Below are 19,698 nucleotides of genomic sequence, written 5' to 3'. Positions count from 1 at the left end.
ATGCCATCTAGAGAGGAAACCAGTGTCTCCTTAGTGGCAGAACGGAGAATGCAGAATGATCCGAGCTCAAATCAGACAGCAGACGAATGAATACAGCATGTTAGGGACAAAGAAGCTGGCAGTGGCAGTAGCAGTGAGGGCAGGTCAGGCTGGGAGCAGACCTTAAGGAAAAGACTCTTGAGTGCATTGACTGACCCTGAGGTGATAGGGAACATAGACTAGATGCTGAAGACCAATCAGAGGCTTTCAGAAAGGCAACAGTGTAAGAAAAGGCAGTGGATGGCTGGTGAAAGGGTTCACACTTTATCCAGTCTGGAGTCAGAAGGCACTATGTGGGTCGTGAGATGGGTCAGTGATGTTGATGGAAAAAGAAAGGGACAGGAGGGGCATAAGAGGAGAAATAACCTTATGTATTTGTAGGAGGGTGGGGCAGAGCTGAGCTGCCAGAGGAGCCAACATGGAAAACAGGAAGATGGAACAGAGAATTCCCAAAATGGGGGCTGGGCCAGACCTCACAGTGCAAATTGTTGAAATAAGCAGTATTAAAGCCAGAGAGTAAGAGCAGAGCAGATTGGAGAAGCAAGAGCCTGGGCATTTTTGCAAATTGAGGCCCTTAGGAGAAAATGGGGGAAAGGGCCAAAGTAACTAGGGATACAGTGAGGGCATCAGGAATCACTGCACATGAAGACAGCACCTGCACAGAAACCACTTGCAGGGAACTCAAGAACTTGGTAATGGACTTATGTGGTTTGAGTCCAGTATGTGGGCAGAAAGATGCTTACGAATGGCAGAGGAGGGACTGCTAAGCAATGTACAGAAGACAATTTGCAGTGATCACTAAATCCTTGGCTTTGCTATCCAAGAGTGGGAGAAAGATATGGAGGTGCAGCTTGTGAAGCAAAATATCCACAGATGTCATGAGGCTCCAATGGGGGTTGGGGGCACAGGCTTTATACCTAGAGGAGCATCATAGGATTAGTGGGAAAAGTAGGTTGGTAGCAAATGGCGATGCAGCAATACAGAGTAAATCCAGGGGTAGGGTGGCAGAGATGGGTAGAGGCAAAGGTAATTCTTTCTTGGGAGGCAAGAGTGGAGGAAAGGTATAACAGGACGGAGGCCAGAACCTGTGTAAGAAGGAGGTCTTACATTTGAAACACAGGTGTAGTGAAGGTAGTGTGGCCAAGAGGGAAATAGGAAACGGTGGATCTGGACAGCCGCAATAGCAAGCAATATGGGCAAGGGTGCATGGGCTCACTGGGGCCATATCCAAGGTAAATGGAAATAATGGAGATGAAGAAAGAAGGAAGAGCAGGAAGTGGTGGGACTGGCTGTAGAGCTTTGTAGGAACTCACTTCATGGAACAGAAAGAGAAAAGAGGAAACAAGGCTGGAGTGGAAGAGGGGAAGGAAAAGGCAGCCTAAGGGAAGGCGCTGGCCTGAATCAGTGGAAGATCTGGAGGAGGCACAGAAAACAGTTCTTGAAGAGAAGGTGGGATAGAGAGAGGATGGAAGAGTTTGAGTGGTGAGGGGAGCAGGTCAAAGTAGTGAGCACACCCGTATGGAGAAGAGATGACTGAGTCCGATGAAGTGACAGGCCCTGGGTGGTTGAGAGAAATATGGGCCAGAGAGAGGCAAATGTCTTCCTTTGGCCAAGGAAGAAAAGAGAAGAAATATGTCACAACGGGAAAGGCTTCAAGAATGTGGAAGTGGGACGATGAGGCAGCGCAACAGGGGAGTCACCTACAGAAGACAGGGTGGAGGGGCCCCCAGGGAAGGATGGAGGACAGACAGCCGTGGTGGGAAGGAGCTGGGCAAGACAGCCACAGGCAGGAGAGCCATAGGCAGGACAGCCACAGGTGGAGCGAGGTGAAGGGGGAGGTCCCAGAGTAGGAACAAAGGAATCTGGAGTGCTCAGAGCAGCCTGCAAGGTTCGGCATGGGGAAGGGAAAGTGTAAGGGGGGTGGACAGCAATGGGCAGGAAGGAATGTCTGCTCTTAAAGCATTGAACTTTGTTGCAAAGGTGCAAATCTTGGGCCAGGCTCTTTACTACGGATCCGGCGGGGAAGGGTGGGCTGGGTGGAGGGGATGGGGTTTGGGGTGGGGTTTGGGTAGGGGATGAATGGGTGGGGCAGGGTTAGGGGCAGTGGGACTGGGATTAGGGGAGGGGTTGGGGTGGGGTGAAGTGAGCCAAGCTGTAGGCATTGAGAACACCATTTTATTCATCTGAGCTGGTGGACAATTACATGTTGAGTGTTGAGGTTGATGAATACAGGCTAGAGAAGGCATCTGAGTCCAGCAAAAGAAGAAAAAACAGAGTAGCTCAGGAAGGGTAAAAGGTTAAGGTAAAGGGCTGGTTTCTGGGAAACAAACAGAACGATGACCATCAAAATGGGAAGTCTCTCTGGGAGCACCTTGTCAGTGATCTGAAAAGACAAGGGATGATAAAGGAAAAATGTCAGTAGTAAGGGCCTACAAAAATTAGATTGAGGCCAAAGGTATTAACTGAGTGCCTGGGAGTCATATTAGATGGGTTAGGGCATAAAGGGTGGGGTGTGGAGGTGTCAGAAGCACAAGTCTGTCATGCAGACTGAGCTTTCTGGCATGGTGTGTGTTAAGGGGTAAATGGGGAAGACAATGAGGTGATTCCAAGTGGAGAGTGCCAGGACTGTTGGGCAGGGGGAGGGAAATGCTGGTCTTATGAGTAGGAAGTGTAGCTGGAACTACCAAACTACTAAACGCTAGAAATGGGAGAGTAAAGGCCAGGGAGTCAAGGTGGCCGTCCACATCAGTGATTCTTATCTGGGATGGGGGGTGGGTTTCACCCGAGGGAGGGCTGGGGGCATGGACCCCCAGGCAGGCCTATCCAGTCATCAGAGGGGTGAGCAGTGTTCAGCTCAGAAAAAGGGGGGAAAAAGACTCAATCTCTAAAAGGAACACAGGTAACAGCAAAAGAAGAAACCCAGCCCAAAAGATGCTTCTGATAGGCCACCTCGGGGTCCTGGATCCTCAGATGAGAGTCACTGGTGGACGCGGGAGGATGGAGAGCTGGGCAGACGTGGAGTGCAAGGGAAAGATGCACGTGCGGCGGGGCTGATGGAGGCATCAGGGTCAAGACTGTCAGGTGTGGGAACACAGTTCCCGACAGACCAGGATAAAGATGACAGCGAGCAAATGGATGTAGCCGAAAAGGCACCGGGACCATGGTGGTGGAGCTGGGGTTTCTAACGCCTCGGTCCCAGACTCGAGGACTCAGGTGGAGGAGTGAGGCCCAGAGAAGGGCCCAGTGACATAGAGGACATGGGCTGTGTGGGTGAGAGCAGAGAGCAGGGGATCTGTTGTCACAAGGAGGGAAGGTGCAAAGGGGAATGGAGACAGCGTGGAAGGAGAGCGTCTTGAAGACATGGGTGCTAAGGAGGGAGGAGGCGGGAGGAGGGTGGGACTGACAGGAGCACCCAGGAGAAGCGGAGGAGCAGGGTCTCAGGCAGGACAGGAGAGTCAGGTTGAAACTGGGTGTGTTTGTACCAGGGGGATGAGGATGGGCAGAGAGTGAGACATGAATGAGTGACAAAGACAAAACTGCTGTGGTGACAGGAAGAAGGTAGGAGATTCAGAGGCGGAGGCTCCCCAGAGTGTTTTTACACAATGTGAAAGAAAGAACGTGAAAGGAATCAGGAAGGCTTAGGAAGTCAGGGTTGTGGGGCCCTGGAAAGGACTCAGAGCCTGGGCCACTGGGACGTGAGCATGGACAGCAGAGCAGGTGGATTCAGTACAGGATGTGTGACACAGAGAGGACTGCGTCTGGTGGAGCAGTGTGTGTGGGGCCAGGTCAAGAAGGGAGGACACACCTGAGAACACGAATTAGGCCAGTGGCAGAATCACAGGTGGTGCTGAGAGAACGCAGGAGGGTGCAGGTGGGACAGTGCCATGCTTTGCAGTAGAGGAGGAAAGCAGGAGAAACGACCAGCCTGGGCCCAGGAGCTGGGAGCTGCGAGAGCTGAGGGTGAGTTTGCAGCATATGGGAGGGCAGGACAGAGGAGAGGTGTTCCCCAATGGGCAAGAAGAATGAGTTGGAGCAGGTTATGGAGCCCAGCAGCTTAGAGAGGTGAGCTTGTCGAGAGGATCAGGGCATGTGTTGCAGCAAGGGAGGCATGCCAAGAGCAAGAATGTGGGTGTGAACGTAGAAAATCCTCCTTTTTGCCCAAAAGGGGCAAAGTGTTTGACACAGGTCATGGAGGAGAAAGCATGGTGTGGGTAAGCCAAGGGAGGAATGAAGGGGAGGTGAGATGAGGCCACAGAAACAGGGTGTAGAGGTGCTGGCAACTTGGAAACATTGAGGACAGTGTCTCAATAAAGGGCATGGTGAGACGATGAAAGGCCAGAGGACACAACAGAGAGAGGAAACCACTGTTCCTTAGAGGCAGAACTGAGAATATAGGATGGTTAGGGGTGAACTGAGACAGGAGATGGATTCATTACAGCAGGTTGAGGACATGGAAGCTGGCAGTGGTGGCATCAGTGGGGGCAGGGCAGGAAGGGGTCAGAGCTCAGGAAAGATTCCTGAGTTTGTGGATTGACCTGCAGGTGGTAGGGCATGCAGGACTGGATGTTGAAGAGGAGGTGGAGCATGTCTGGAAGATGAAAGTGGGAGGCAACAGTGGTGTAGGAATTAAATGTGAACCTTGTGTGGAAAAAGTGAGACAATGGAGTGGGGCAGCCATTTGAGGTGGTGTGATGTGAGTGGGGTCAGGGAAGCTGATGGGAAAAAGAAAGAGATTTGTGGTGCATGAGGGGAAAGAACATCATGAACTTGTGGGGAGCTTAGTGTCCATACAGGGTCCGATGCAGAAAAAGGGAAGGACGAAATCAGAGTTCCCCAAATGGGCCTTTATCAGATCTCAAGGAAGTTGGTATCATGCCTCTTATCAAGGTCAACCCGTAGGATTAGGGTAGGGAGGCAAAATCCCAGGCTTTTCAGAAGTGGATCCTTAGGAAATGACAGTAGAGGGAAAGTGCCTAAGTCACTCAGGGTAAATGGAGGAAATGGGGCATCACTGCACATTCAGACAGCACCTGCATGGAACCTACTGGCAGGTAAACCTTGGGGGCTGGGGGTTTGGGGATGGACTCATGAGTCTAGTGTGTGGGCAGAAAGGTGCTTGCAAGTGTTAGAGGGAACTAATGGACAGGAGACAATTTCCAGTGACCACTGAGTCTGAGCTTCTGTTGTCAAGGGAGCCTGAGAGGATGGAGCTGTAGCTTGCAACTGAAAATATGCACTACACCACACTTCACTACAGAGGTGCAGTGAAATAGGAAGGGGGGGGCCTTCAAACACAGGTAGCATCTTAGTTTTAGTAGATTAGGTCAATAGTAAATGGGCACAGTGGGAGGGAATATGCCCAGAGGTTGGATAGGATGAAGGTTTGGGTGCTGATACGGGGGCTTCATTTTTGGAGACTTTTTCCAGAGGGCAGAGAGGAGGACAGGCAGAACAGGATGGATGGCAGGACTTGCGTAAGAAGAAGGTCTTAAATTCTAAACAAGGGTATAGTAAAGGTAGTGTGGCCAAGAGGCAAAGAAGAAATGGTGGATCCAGATGGCTTCAATGAGTACTGCAAGGTCAGGCATGATGGGCAGGGGTGCATGGGCTCAATGGGGCCCTATCCAAGGTAAATGGAAATAATGGAGATGAAGAAAGGAGGAAGAGGAGGAAGTGGCGGGACTGGCTGTAGAGCTTTGTAGGAACTCACTTCATGGAACAGAAAGAGAAAAGAGGAAACAAGGCTGGAGTGGAAGAGGGGAAGGAAAAGGCAGCCTAAGGGAAGGCGCTGGCCTGAATCAGTGGAAGATCTGGAGGAGCCACAGAAAATAGTTCTTGAAGAGAAGGTGGGATAGAGAGAGGATGGAAGAGTTTGAGTGGTGAAAGCAGGTCAAAGTAGTGAGCACATCCCTATGGAGAAGAGATGACTGAGTCTGATGAAGTGACAGGTCCTTGGTGATTGAGAGAAATATAGGCCACAGAGAGGCAGATGTCTTCCTTTGGCCAAGGAAGCAGAGAAGAAATATGTCACAAGGGGAAAGGCTGCAAGAAAGAATGTGGAAGTGGGACAATGAGGCGGTGCAACAGGGGAGTCACCTACAGAAGACAGACAGGGTGGAGGGGCTCCCAGGGAAGGATGGAGGGCAGAAAGTGTGGTGGAAGAGAACCAGGCAGGACAGTCACAGGCAGGACAGCCATAGGCAGGACAGCCACAGGTGAAGCAAGGTGAAAGGGGAGGTCCCAGAGTAGGAACAAAGGAATTTGGAGTGCTTAGAGCAGCCTTCAAGGTTCGGTTTGGGGAACAGAAAGCGTAAAAGGGGTGGACAGCAATGGGCAGGAAGGAATGGCTGCTCTTAAAGCATTGAACTTTGTTGCAAAGGTGCAAATCTTGGGCCAGGCTCTTTGCTATGAATGCAGTGGGGAAGGGTGGGTTGGGTGCAGGGGATGGGGTTTGGGATGGGCTTTGGGTTGGGATTGCCTGGGTTGGAAAGGAGGGAAGGATTGGGAGCAGTGGGGTGTGAGTGGGAGAGGAGGTAGGGAACCAGATGGGGAGAATCGAGCCAAGTTCTGGGTTGGAGGAAACTCTTATTTAACTGAGCTGGTGGGTTACATATCTAATGTTGCGGGTGATGAATATAGGCTGGGGAAGACGTCTAAATCCACCAAAAGAAGTAAATGAAAGTGGTTTCTTGTAGGTCGAAAGGTCAAGGTAAATGGCTGGTTTTTAGGAAACAACTTAGAACTTGGGAAACACAGGGGGAAGTTTCTGTAGGCCTATCTTGTAAGGGATCTGAAAAAAGGAGTGGGGATTAAGGAAAACTGACAATAGTAAGCACCCATAAGAAACAGGTTGAGGCCGAAGATACTGCCACAGTCCCTAAGAGTTCTATCAGGTGGGAGGACAAGAAGTATGGGGTGAGGAAGCATTAAAAGAACAAGTTTCCAATGCAGACTGGTGTTTGGGGTCAGAGGTGTGTTAAAGGGCAAATAGGGAAGGAATGATGTGGTTCCAGGCAGAGAGTTCCAGGCCTAATGATGGTGGGGAGGCAAAAGATGAGATGTGTTGAGTGGGAAGTTAAATGGCAAGCATTAGAATGGTCTAGGTGTGAAATGAGGGAGTGATGCCAGGTAGTCAAGGTGGCCATCCACATCAGTGATTCTTATCTGGGGTGGGGGGTGGGTTTCACCAGAGGGAGGGCTGGGGGCATGGACCCCCAGGCAGGCCTATCCAATCATCTGAGGGGTGAGCAGTGTTCAGCTCAGAAAAAGTAAGGGGGAAAAAAAAGCAATCTCTAAAAGGAACACAGACAACAGCAAAAGAGGAAACCGAGCCCAAAAGATGCTTGTGATAGGCCGCCTTGGGGTCCTGCATCCTCGGGTGAGAATCGCTGGTGGACGCGGGAGGACGGAGAGCCGGCAGACATGTGGAGTGCGAGGGGAAGACGCATGTGCGGTGGGGCTGATGGAGGCATCAGGGTCAAGACTGTCAGGTGTGGGAACACAGTTCCCGACAGACCAGGACAAGGATGACAGCGAGCAAATGGATGTAGCCGAAAAGGCACCGGGACCATGGTGATAGAGCTGGGGTTTCTAACGCCTCGGTCCCAGACTCGAGGACTCAGGTGGAGGAGTAAGGCCCAGAGAAGGACCCAGTGACATAGAGGACGTGGGCTGTGTGGGTGAGAGCAGAGAGCAGGGGATCTGTTGTCACAAGGAGGGAAGGTGCAAAGGGGAATGGAGACAGCGTGGAAGGAGAGCGTCTTGAAGACATGGGTGCTAAGGAGGGAGGAGGCGGGAGGAGGGTGGGACTGACAGGAGCACCCAGGAGAAGCGGAGGAGCAGGGTCTCAGGCAGGACAGGAAAGTCAGGTTGAAACTGGGTGTGTTTGTACCAGGGGGATGAGGATGGGCAGAGAGTGAGACATGAATGAGTGACAAAGACAAAACTGCTGTGGTGACAGGAAGAAGGTAGGAGATTCAGAGGCAGAGGCTCCCCAGAGTGTTTTTACACAATGTGAAAGAAAGAACGTGAAAGGAATCAGGAAGGCTTAGGAAGTCAGGGTTGTGGGGCCCTGGAAAGGACTCAGAGCCTGGGCCACTGGGACGTGAGCATGGACAGCAGAGCAGGTGGATTCAGTACAGGATGTGTGACACAGAGAGGACTGCGTCTGGTGGAGCAGTGTGTGTGGGGCCAGATCAAGAAGGGAGGACACACCTGAGAACATGAATTAGGCCAGTGGCAGAATCACAGGTGGTGCTGAGAGAACGCAGGAGGGTGCAGGTGGGACAGTGCCGTGCTTTGCAGTAGTGGAGGAAAGCAGGAGAAACGACCAGCCTGGGCCCAGAAGATGCGAGCTGCGAGAGCAGAGGGTGAGTTTGCAGCATATGGGAGGGCAGGACAGAGGAGAGGTGTTCCCCAATGGGCAAGAAGAATGAGTTGGAGCAGGTTATGGAGCCCAGCAGCTTAGAGAGGTGAGCTTGTCGAGAGGATCAGGGCATGTGTTGCAGCAAGGGAGGCATGCCAAGAGTAAGAGTGTGGGTGTGAACGTAGAGAATCCTTCTTTTTGCCCAAAAGGGGCAAAGTGTTTGACACAGGTCATGGAGGAGAAAGCATGGTGTGGGTAAGCCGAGGAATGAAGGAGAGGTGTGATGAGGGGAGATAACCTTACGAATTTTTGCCGGGCTTAGTATCAGTAAAAGGGCTGACATGGAATAGGGGAAGGTGGAACGCAGAGTTCCCAAAGTTGGGGCACTGGCAAATCTCAGGGGCAAGTCAGTGGTATGTTCGGTATCATGGCTGAGTATAAGAAAATTTTAGGGAATAGAAGTTAAATCCTAGACGACAATCAAGTGGGGTAACAACACTTCACCTGTCATGGTAACTACTTCATTGAATGGGAAAACAGAAAAAGAAGAAACTTTGTAGAGGGTGCTGGTAAAGCAACCCCAACTGATATGGAAGGCAGTGATGGCAATCACTAAGGTCAGGATTTTGAAAGCAAACAATTAAAAATGTAAAATTTGCAAGTGTGGGGGTTGGACATAGGTTACTATGTATTTAGTGTGGTCTCCAACAAAATCAGCAGAGCCAAAATGAGAAAGAAGTATTACTCTGTTTAACAAGACTGAAATTAAGGGGACAGTGTATAGGTTAAATCACTTTGAGATTTAGGAATGTCAGAGTTGGTATGGTGGGTATTGTTGCCCCTTGATCCAAAGTATGGAATAATGGCAAAGAGGAAAAGTATATAGAAAGAATTTGTTATTAGGGAATTTGGTGGCTGCCTTAAAGCTCCTTGAGTGAAACACGTGATGAATGCTAGAGTCAGGAGAATAAACGGTCCGATGTAGAGATAGGTTTATGAAGTGGAGTCTGAAGGATGAGCTTCATCAGCAATCCTCAGAACTCAGTTCTACTAGTCAAGGATGCAGGTAAGTATGTTGGACACCAAGAGAACAGGAAGGAAATGTTTTGAACACTGGAGGTGGGTCACAGAGGAAGCTTATACATATTCACATTGTGAATCGATTTCAAGGACAGATGAACAAAGATTGGGCGGTACCAATAGAACAGGGTTTTGTTTTGTTTTTCCCCTAAGGCAAAAGGCAGAAATGAGTGGGTATACCATGATTAAATTGCATTCTGTAGAGACAGGATCATTTAAGTAAAGTCAGCAATAAAAATTAGAGACATTGAGGATGATGGGATAGAAAGGGATATCAAATAGGATAGGAAGATGGCTTGAAAGGAAATCAGGGCAATTTCAGTGAGTTTGAGGAATGGCAGACTGGGTACAAGACAAATGAGTTGGTAAATAAGGAGATCTCAGACTGAGAATCCTGGCAGATCTTTCAATGGGTTAGACTGTAGGAATATTGATTTTAAAGCCAGGCTGAAACAAATTCTAGTGATAAAGGAAGGGGAAAGGGTGGCTGAATCATAATGTTCTACCAATCCTGCTTTTTTTTAGTATTTGAGTTAAAATTCAGATTAAATGCTTGGCTTAGAAGAATGCAGTTTCACTGAGCCTCATTAATATGGATCCCAGTGGGTGAGTGGAAGTGTTAAAAGTAAAAAACTCTGAGGCAAATCTTACTTAACTGAAGTTGTGTTTTTAGTACAGAATGCCAAGTTAATATGGTTAATACTGAACAAAAAATAATGGAAGGGTGACTACAGATTCAGAGAAGACCTCGGGGTCCATCAGATTGTATAGTAGCTTAAGATGGCACTTTAAGGAAGTGTAGGCAGAAAGTCGAGAAATTAAAATAATTATGAATCATTATATGGCAGGCAATATTTCCAGTGAAAATCAGAGAAAATAAACTCATGTACATGTACTGTTACAGTTGATCTTAGAATGAATACTTTCTATTAAAGACTGTTTTAAAATAAGTTATTAATATTTGTTGAAATGTTCCAGATAACAAGAAATATGATACAATAAAACCTGATACATAAAAGCAATATAAAGATTAGAATGGTTCTGAATAGGCAGTGGAATAAAAAGTTAAGTTGGTAGTGGCATTAAAAAGGTCCAAAATGGGGAACAACTGGTAGAATGTTGTGTATATAATATATATTGTTACGGGTGCAATAAATATTCAGGGGAAACAGAGCTGCTGAAAGAGAATGAATGCTTAGAAGGAATGTTGCCTTAAAGGCTTTTCTAAAACTTTTTAGGTAAAGGACAAAGTCTTGGAGGAAGAAAGATAATAAGTAGGACTAATTACATAGAGACTTAGGATGTCCCTAGTCTTTCAAGAAATTGCCCAACCTTTGCGAGAAGGTGTTATTGGTAATATATTGATGTTGGGTTAAAGCAAATTTTTTCAGATAGGGTAGATTTTTATACATTTATAAAGTAAAGGGGAGTAGAAAAGATTAAAGATAGATTAGAAAAGATTAAAGATAGATCAAAGAAAGGATAATTGATGGAACAACTTTCTGGAAGAGATTAGAGGATATGTGTCTTTTGAACTCTAGAAGACTTGATTTTTAGAGAGGATAAAGGAAGAAAGTGGATAATTCTAGAATTAAACACTAAAAGGTTCTATGTGTCTGGCACCATGTGAAGCAAAATTTCCCTATTATTTCATTTCATTTTATCCTATAACAGTTCTAAGAGATCAAATAATTTGTCCAAGATCACACAGTCAGTATGTAGCAGGGCCAGAATTCAAATCCTCATCTGTCTATCAAATCCCTATTTCTTCCTATTATGCTATACTGTTTTCAAGTTGAAGGAAATCAAACGAAGAATTTCTGTTTTTTCACTGTGATTATAAGGAAAAATATTATTTTTCTGAAATGAGACATATTGATGTTTAAGACCTTGAGGTGACAGGTAAAATTTGGAGTATCTGTGATAGGAAATGCAAAAAGGAAGGAATGGGTAGAAGATGCCTATTACCATCTATGCCCTGGTATTTCACTTCTTCCATTGCAGAGCATAGACTTTAGATTGGCCATGGATTAAAAATTTGAGAATTCTGACAAAAACTAAATAGAAAGGAGTTTGTTTTTAAGTAGGTATATGATGGGTCAAATATAAACTTACTACTAATGAAACTTTAAATAATTCCCTAAATGCCAAACTTTTATAAACAAAAATCAAACAAACCATCAAGCAAAAGAGTCCACAGCCAGCAGACCAAATGTTGAAATCTCTGGGCTAATTTGTAAGATCTATGTTTTAAAAATCCTTAGTGAACAGGGGCAAGAAAACCTCTCCTCTTTTTCTCTCTTGGTGGAACTGTTTTCTGTTGTTGTTGTTGGGTTTTTCCTATGCTATATGTAATTTCTATATTGCTGTTTTGTGTATTTTGGTATTATAAAATTGTACTTCTTAGATTCTGTTAAGAATACTTGCTGGGGTGTGAGCCACCTGAGTTATTAGTTAGCAAAATGAACCTGGGGAAGTGGGAAAAGCTAGTATTCTCAATTGGCAAGGGACTGATTCTTCAATGGGTTCAGCATTTCACTTCCCTCTGAAAGTAAGTGGCAAAGTAATAGCATCCCTTAAAAAACAGGACGTTGGTGAGAGGTAGAATAGTGAGAGGTAGAATAGCGGGAGGAATTTTGAAACATGGAAGGATGGCTACTGGAAAAGAACTGATGAAGTGCAGAGTCTCTCCAGACAATGGTAGAAGCCACAGCACTACATTAAGATTGGGCTCAAATACTAGTTTAGAAAAGGGTAAATAAAACTAGGTTTACTTAAGAGTAGAGCCAGCTTAATTACTGGCTAGTGGACATATTTCAGACAAATCTAACTGGAGAGAAAAACAGACCAGGAGAGAAAGCGAAGTTATAAGGAGATGGAACTAGAGAAACCTCACAAAGGGATAAAGGAGGTAATTAAAGGTTAAAGCCAGATAACCTCGAGCTCAAAGGAGAAATACTGGAGGCCAGATAGAAAAGTGCCTTCCTACTCAGGGGGTTATGGATCCAGGGTGGCTAGAGGATAGAAGTAGAGTTCCACCCAGGGCCAGAGGGAACAACCTGGGATTCAGACACAGCAGTGGTGCCAACTTGAATCTACCTCGTGCTAGAGTCTGAGTAGCCTGGTCTATCACCCAACACAGATAAGACTGGACAGAGGCTCCCAGGAACCAACATCTAAGAAGGGAGTTTGGAGAGGGGCTAAAAGAAAGCAGGTTAAGCCCCAAATGTAACTGAATGATGACCAGGGATAACTATTTACTAGTGCTTTTATGATTTCTTGTAACTCTGTAACTTCCCCAGTATTTGTTAATTTTTTAACTTCCGTTTTTCCTGTACTTACGAGCAGTAAAAGTTGTTCAAAACATAAATGTGATGTGTGTGCTTATTTCTGTGAAAACTGGGTAACAGTTATGAATATTGTGCAATGAATATGAGAAGAAATCAAGGAGGAAAATGGCGGTGGGGGGAATCAAGTAGAACAAATACTGACATTCACAAGAGATAGGTCATGAGACCTTCCCAAGTCTCCAAATAAGTAAATACTACTATTGACACTAGCTGGCTGCCTTTTAGGGGCTGTTTTTCCCCCTGCAAAGACTGCATATGGGTCAAGCTGGGAATTAAAAGCCCTTCTTAATGTGGACACACATGGTTGGCTAAGCCACTCACTAGGCTGAGACATGCTCTCAGACACCAGCCTTATGCTACAGGACCTTCGAAAATGATGTATTTTAAAATGCCAACCATCTACTACATAACCAAGTTCAATCTAACTGGATAGAAACTTCGAGGAGAAGTGGGTCAAGATTCTTCATAGGAGACATCAGGTATATGAACTGTCACAAGTGGTCACATTATTCCAACAGAAAGCTTGAGTTCCTTTTTGTGCTATACACACTCAGTTTCTCTTTTAAGATTAAGTGTTTAGCAGATTTTACTCAGAGATTTAGTTTTAAAATTATTTCTGCAGCAGTAACCAATTTTATAAATATATATATTCACACACACACACAAACACATACACACACACACTCATTATCATTACATTAAATTCTAGAAAAGCATCACATTCTTAAACTGAGCATTTGAAGAGTTGAAGAGCTCTCAAGGTAATGCATTCTGAATCACGTAAGTATCTCCTCCCTTCTAAGGGTTAGTACCTGCCGTAGGGTCATCATCAGGCAAACGAACAAGAGTGTAACATATTCCTGGTTGGTTATAAGGAAGGCTGGGGGCTGGGATACAACACAGCACTTCATAGGAATCTGATGGCTCCATCTGCACTGTCACTTTTTCCAGCAGCTGGTCATTGAGAGTGTTGGTGCAGTCAAACTGAAAAGTCAGTAAATGGAAAAGCTGTGAAGGATAACAAGTTATTCTTCCCACTCATAACCCACTACTCAGCTCTGGAACCCACTATTCCTTCTATCTCTAAAGAGCAGGGTAGGTCTCCTCCTAAGATTCTTCTTTTGGCAACAGGGAGAGCCTTATTGTTGAGGTCTTTTGTTTATATTATTCATCAGTTTTTTCTCTTTCCTGAGACTGCTGTACCAAACAAGATGGCAGAAGTCTGATGGCTGTCAAATCTAAGTTCTTAGAATTAGCCCACTTAATCTACCCTGATGTTAAATGATGATTTAAAAAAATTGGTTATACTTTATGTTGTCCAACTTCTTCACACATTTCAGTTTTATGTCCTTTAGATTTTAACCATCAAAAGTTGCCCATCACATGAAGGGATCTCTATAGCTCTGGCATTAAGCAAGAAAACCAGAAATTCTGCCAAATTAATTATCTATAAAATAAACTAGAATTATAGGTAAAGGATATTTGTCTCAAAGCATACCAGTTTACACTAAATCCCTACAGGAGTCAAGGGTATTATCTTACCTGGAACACAATGTGATTGGTAAACATGTGCTTGATACATCGAACAAAATATTCTGTCTCTGCCTCTGTAAGTTGAACAGGCTCAGAAGACTTGAACAAGGGTCCTATATTCACAAACTCAGGAATGGCAGCCAATTGTTCTATCAAGAAAAAAGAATGCAGGCTATGAAGAAGACAGGGAAAGACTTTACTCTGGATGCTTAAAAAATGCTTTAGTTGGCCTGGTGCGTTGGCTCACGCCTGTAATCCCAGCACTTTGGGAGGCCAAGGCGTGTGGATCATGAGGTCAGGAGATTGAGACCATCCTGGCTAACATGGTGAACCCCCGCCTCTACTAAAAATACAAAAAAATTAGCTGGGTGTGGTGGCGGGCGCCTATAGTCCTAGCTACTTGGGAGGCTGAGGCAGGAGAACGGCGTGAACCCGGGAGGCAGAGCTTGCAGTGAGCCGAGATCGCGCCACTGCACTCCAGCCTGGGCGACAGAGCGAGACTCTGTCTTAAAGAAAAGAAAAAAGCTTTAGTTTCCATAGCCTTACTAATAGTTGAACATTCAACTAATATGTCCCCAAGTTTTAGTGAAATAATCTTTTAAGTAAGTGAGCTTATATATTAATGAAAGCAAAAGAAAAAAAAAAAAAGAAACTAAATACTTATTTTACAATGAGTTCCCTGTTAACCAACGAGGTACAGAAAAGAAAAACATTCCCAGTGAGCAATTACAAACTGGAAAGTTCCTAGACTCCACGTAGCCTCAGCAATTATACCCTATGGTGTTCAGCCACATGAAGATTTCCTATATTGAGAACTGATCAAATTGAGTAAGACTGGTGGACTTTATTATATTTACAATGCCAAGGGGCAAGATTATTACGTCTAACCATCAAATCATCATACCTTGGAAAATGTCTTGCCTGGAAGGAGCCAACTTCTCTGGCTTAGTAGCCACAAATGTGATTTCTATAAAGACAGATATGAGCAAGTAAGTGACCTTCTCCCCGTACTATCAAGCTAGCAATGCAGACAGAAAGAGAGGAGAGCAGATATTTCTAGCAGATATATAATGAGCTATTACTAAATCATACTTACAGGTTATCTGTCACTTCTGATAGGGGGACACTCAAATTAAAATGTATGTAGTGAACATATGTTGTGGAATCATAAAGTAAGTCCTAAAAATATAGAATTTGCTTTAAATGGACTAGGATGTACAAAAATTACTCAGAAAAGGAAGAACAATTTATTTAAAGAATCTTCTCATGAACAAAATAGGAAAAATTACTTATATCAACAGAAAAACTGAAAATGTTGAAAATAAGCATAAAATTTTTTCTTCCCAGTTTTGTGTTCTAACCACTAAACATTTATGTCTTCTGTTTTTGTTTTGTTTTAAGTTTTAAAATTAGATATTCTTTGGGAATATTTTTTATGATTGTGTCCCATAAATTCTTTTAAGACGAACCTCCAATAACAAAATCAATTAACTTAGAGATTATCAACTTCAGAAAATAAAAATAGGAGGCAACAGCACTATTAACTGCTCTGAGATGCACAGTGGCAACTGACTTCAGATACTGTAACACTTTGCATTAAAAAAAAAACCTTTATCTTGGAGTGTATTTCATATTACTGCTTTTATGTAAAAACCAGGAGTTTTTTAAAACTCTAATAAAAATAGGTCTTAAATCTAAAAGATTTAGAAGGGGTGACAATCGGCCGAGCACAGTGGCTCCCTGCCTGTAATCCTAGCACTGTGGGAGGCTGAGGCAGGTGCATCACCTGAGGTCAGGAGTGCAAGACCAGCCTAGCCAACATGGTGAAATCCAGTCCCTACTAAAACTAGAAAAATTAGCCAGGCGTAGTGGCGCATGCCTGTAGTCCTAGCTACTCGGAAGACTGAGGAAGGAGAATCACTTGAACCTGGGAGGTGGAGGCTGTAGTGAGCCGAGATCGCGTCACTGCACACCAGCCTGTGTGACAGGAGCGAGACTCCATCTCCAAAAGAAACAAAAAAAAAGAGTGACAATTAAATGAGTATTACAGAAAATATGCTAATATTTTTTAGTTTTGCAAAACTACTTATACACAGAAAAACGAATAGAGTTAACCTGCTTTCTGTTCGAAGACAGGAGCCATAGCAAGAGGAATTGATTTCATGTCAAATGGTTTTTCTGAAGGCTCCAAGGTGTACTGGTGTAAGGCTTTTTCCATCCCTGGTACGGAGACCGTCAAACCTGTGAAACACAGAGAAATCTCAGCATTATAACCTCTTGCCAATCCTCAAATCTAAAGAGGCCCAGGTTTGTAATATTTATCACAGCTTTCTGAAGGAAGAGAAAAATATAACCAAAAGCTTTATAACCTAAATATAAAAATAAAGGATATTCTTGAAATTACCTTATAAACTTATAAACTGGCTTATTTCATTCAGGGAAACATGGGAACATAGCATACACATTTTCAACAAAATGTATGTACCTCCCAGAAAAGAAAGCAACTTAGCTATATGGGAACAACGATAGCATAAGAAAATGGGGAAAAGGTAAACCCATCCAAGAGGGAGTTCAAGGAGAACCAGGAATAAGTGAGCAACGTTCTTAAAAAATGTAAGGGCCCAATCTATATTCTTATAGATTGTTGCATAGGAATTACCATTACCAAATTAGAAACTGTCCTATAAACACAGGTTTCTCTAGAAATGGAAGCACATTCAAAGACAAAAACCAAGCATTTGCCTAGTGAAGTTAGCTCATATGCAAATCATGAAATATGTTTCCTAGACACCATTTGAGGAACAAAAGTGTACATCCTTGGCTTTCACTGACCGTTAAAGATATATGTGGCATTTAGTGCCATCTGCCTCTGCTGCAGCACATTCAGATAGAAGGTAGCTCTGTCTCGTACTTCATCATCAGTATCCATCATACACCTGTCCAGGAGAAACAGAATAGTCATGTCACAGTACCCCAAAGACTTCTAATAGCTCTACTACCAAATCTAAAGGACACAGCTCAGGTCGTCATCTGATACTATCTTTAAAAAAGTGCTCAACAATAGCCAACAGTAGCTCCTAAAGTCTCCACAAATCTTGGGTACCGTCCTGAATTACTAAAGAAATACTGTTATTGTGAATCACAAGCACTACAGAAGCAGGCATTAAAATAACGAGGAGCACAAGAACATGAAATAGCAGTCTGGAGTCTTTTCTTCCATCTGTAACCACATGACCCTGTTGAAGACTTACACTTTTTTGTAATTAGGAAATGAGAGTATTATACTTTCCAAGGATACTAAAAAGATAAATTCAAAATCCAGACATTGTTATTGCTCAAATGACAATTTATGTAAACTAGCCAACCTTTGGCTTGTAATTTATCTGCTTCAATTATAAGATGCAAACACAGTTTGCTAAAGCAAGTCTTTTCCTCATCAAACACAGAGTCATGAAAACAATGAAAAACTATTATTTTCAACTCTGCATAGTGAATTACCTAATAGCTTTTTTAAGTAAGCCTGTTGTACAAATTGAGGCATATGTATTTAAGTCACTTTCTCAAAATCATGTGAGAGAAAGCCAAAGTCTAAGGCGACATGTACCTAGCACATAAAACCCTATGGAGAACTAATGTTTTAGGGAATGGGGCTGGGAAGAGAAGCTCTATAAATAAGAGTGGGGAGTGATGGAAACATGTAGGCTATTGCGTAAACCAAGGCTAGAGGCTTTCATGAAGTGATCAGTCAATAGCACATCCAATTGATTGAGAGGTATACATAATTACTAAAAAGAGAAAGGAATTGCCATTTGCCCCTGACTTGCTCCAACAGCTCTACTCTTAGGCCTTAGAGTACATCTGCTCTATGGTACAATGAGGATTTCACTATTTAACCATATAGAATTCTTATTTTTTTTAAAAAAAGACATTATTTAACTTACCTCTGTAAGAGTACAAGGATGCTTGGGAGAAGACTCTCATTCTGAGCCCCAAATTTAGCCAAAGCACTCACAGCAGCTATAATGAAGCATACAATTATGCTACATAAATATTGGTTTCTCAGAGTTAACCAATAACCATTTGAAAAAAAATTAGAAAAGTGTTCCTATGTTTAGTGGAGATAAACCCTCCTGTTTTATTGTTTCTTGATCTTATTTCTTTGATACTGTTAAGCAGAAACAGAATTCTGCAAGCCCAAGAGAGCTCTTGGAAGATAGGAAAATCTTCCAAGAATTGAGGAAAAAGATTCATATAGATTTTCTGTAGGAGCTATATCTCCACCCCACCACAACCCCTTATATATCACACTGATGTGATTAAGCTTTAATCTCAAACAACCAGCCCCAAGCATAAAAAGAAATTCTATTATCAAAATTCCTCTCATTCAACAAAGATTGATCGTTCACCAAACTTTTGTCAGGAATTGTGCTAGGTACTGGGGCAGATAAAAGACATGTCCCTGATCTCAAGGAGCTATACTCTAGTGGGAAAGATAGGTATGTAGAGAGAGAATTATGGCACATCATAGTAAGTCCATGGAAGAAATATATCCAGGATGCTATGTGAATACACAGAAAGGAACTAAATCAGAATTGGTGGTGGAAAACTAAGACAAGGAGTTAACACATATTACTTGAGCTAAAATCTGAAGAACAAGTACTGTTAGCCAGAGGAAAAAGGCAGGATAACAGTAGGATTAGAGGCAGAGAAAATAACAAGTTCAAATGGCCGCTGCCCAGAGAAGAAAGTGTGGTATATTACTGGACAGTTGGGGAAGGCTGAGCATAGGACCCATGTTGGAGAGCAAGAAGAGACATGGGAGAGACTGGAAATAAAACAAAATTAGGGTATGGTTTAATCTCATTATTAAACGATATTAAATATGAGATAAATATGTATATTTGAAAGTCCCCCCACCCCCTTTTTTAGCAGAGTGTAAAGAATAGGCTGGATATATGTGAGTCTAGAAGCGGTCAGATAGTTAGGCATCTGAAATGATGAGAGCCTCAATCAGCACCATGAAAATAGAAGAGAGAATGAAGAAATATTAAGGAGACACAATTGAAAGCACTTTGCTAAATAACAGATAGGGGCTGTAAGGCAGCAGAACAAGATTCTATCTTGATAACTGAGTGGATGATGAATGTGAGGTTAGTTTGAATTTCAGACTGAATTTGAAGTGCTTTAAGTTATCTGGACAAACAAGTTCAGGAAAGAGACATGACTGGAATGTCACAGCCTATCAGTAGAGCTCTGAAATGATCACCAAGAAGAATGTAGATGTTGAGAAGTCAAAACCCTACAGAGAACTAATATTTTAAGGAATGGGGC

General features: G+C 43.8%; 1 protein-coding gene across 2 annotated transcripts in view; it reads right to left on the bottom strand.

Moving 5' to 3' along the window:
- COPG2 (coatomer protein complex subunit gamma 2) overlaps positions 1–19,698 on the bottom strand; it is a 160,410-nt gene that overhangs the window by 28,067 nt on the left and 112,645 nt on the right. Inside the window, exons 15-20 of one of the 2 annotated variants that reach the window (XM_030932347.1) lie at positions 18,309–18,384; positions 17,200–17,303; positions 16,483–16,608; positions 15,272–15,334; positions 14,377–14,516; positions 13,647–13,842 (exon numbers count right to left, since the gene is read on the bottom strand). In XM_030932347.1, coding sequence (XP_030788207.1) covers positions 13,647–13,842; positions 14,377–14,516; positions 15,272–15,334; positions 16,483–16,608; positions 17,200–17,303; positions 18,309–18,384 — 705 coding nt within the window. The remainder of the gene's footprint in view (positions 1–13,646; positions 13,843–14,376; positions 14,517–15,271; positions 15,335–16,482; positions 16,609–17,199; positions 17,304–18,308; positions 18,385–19,698) is intronic. The other variant, XM_010378802.1, reaches the window with a different exon arrangement.

The sequence above is a fragment of the Rhinopithecus roxellana genome, chromosome 6 (genome assembly GCF_007565055.1).
Source record: "Rhinopithecus roxellana isolate Shanxi Qingling chromosome 6, ASM756505v1, whole genome shotgun sequence".
Taxonomy (NCBI): domain Eukaryota; kingdom Metazoa; phylum Chordata; class Mammalia; order Primates; family Cercopithecidae; genus Rhinopithecus; species Rhinopithecus roxellana.
This window is presented reverse-complemented; position numbering and strand designations above follow the sequence as displayed.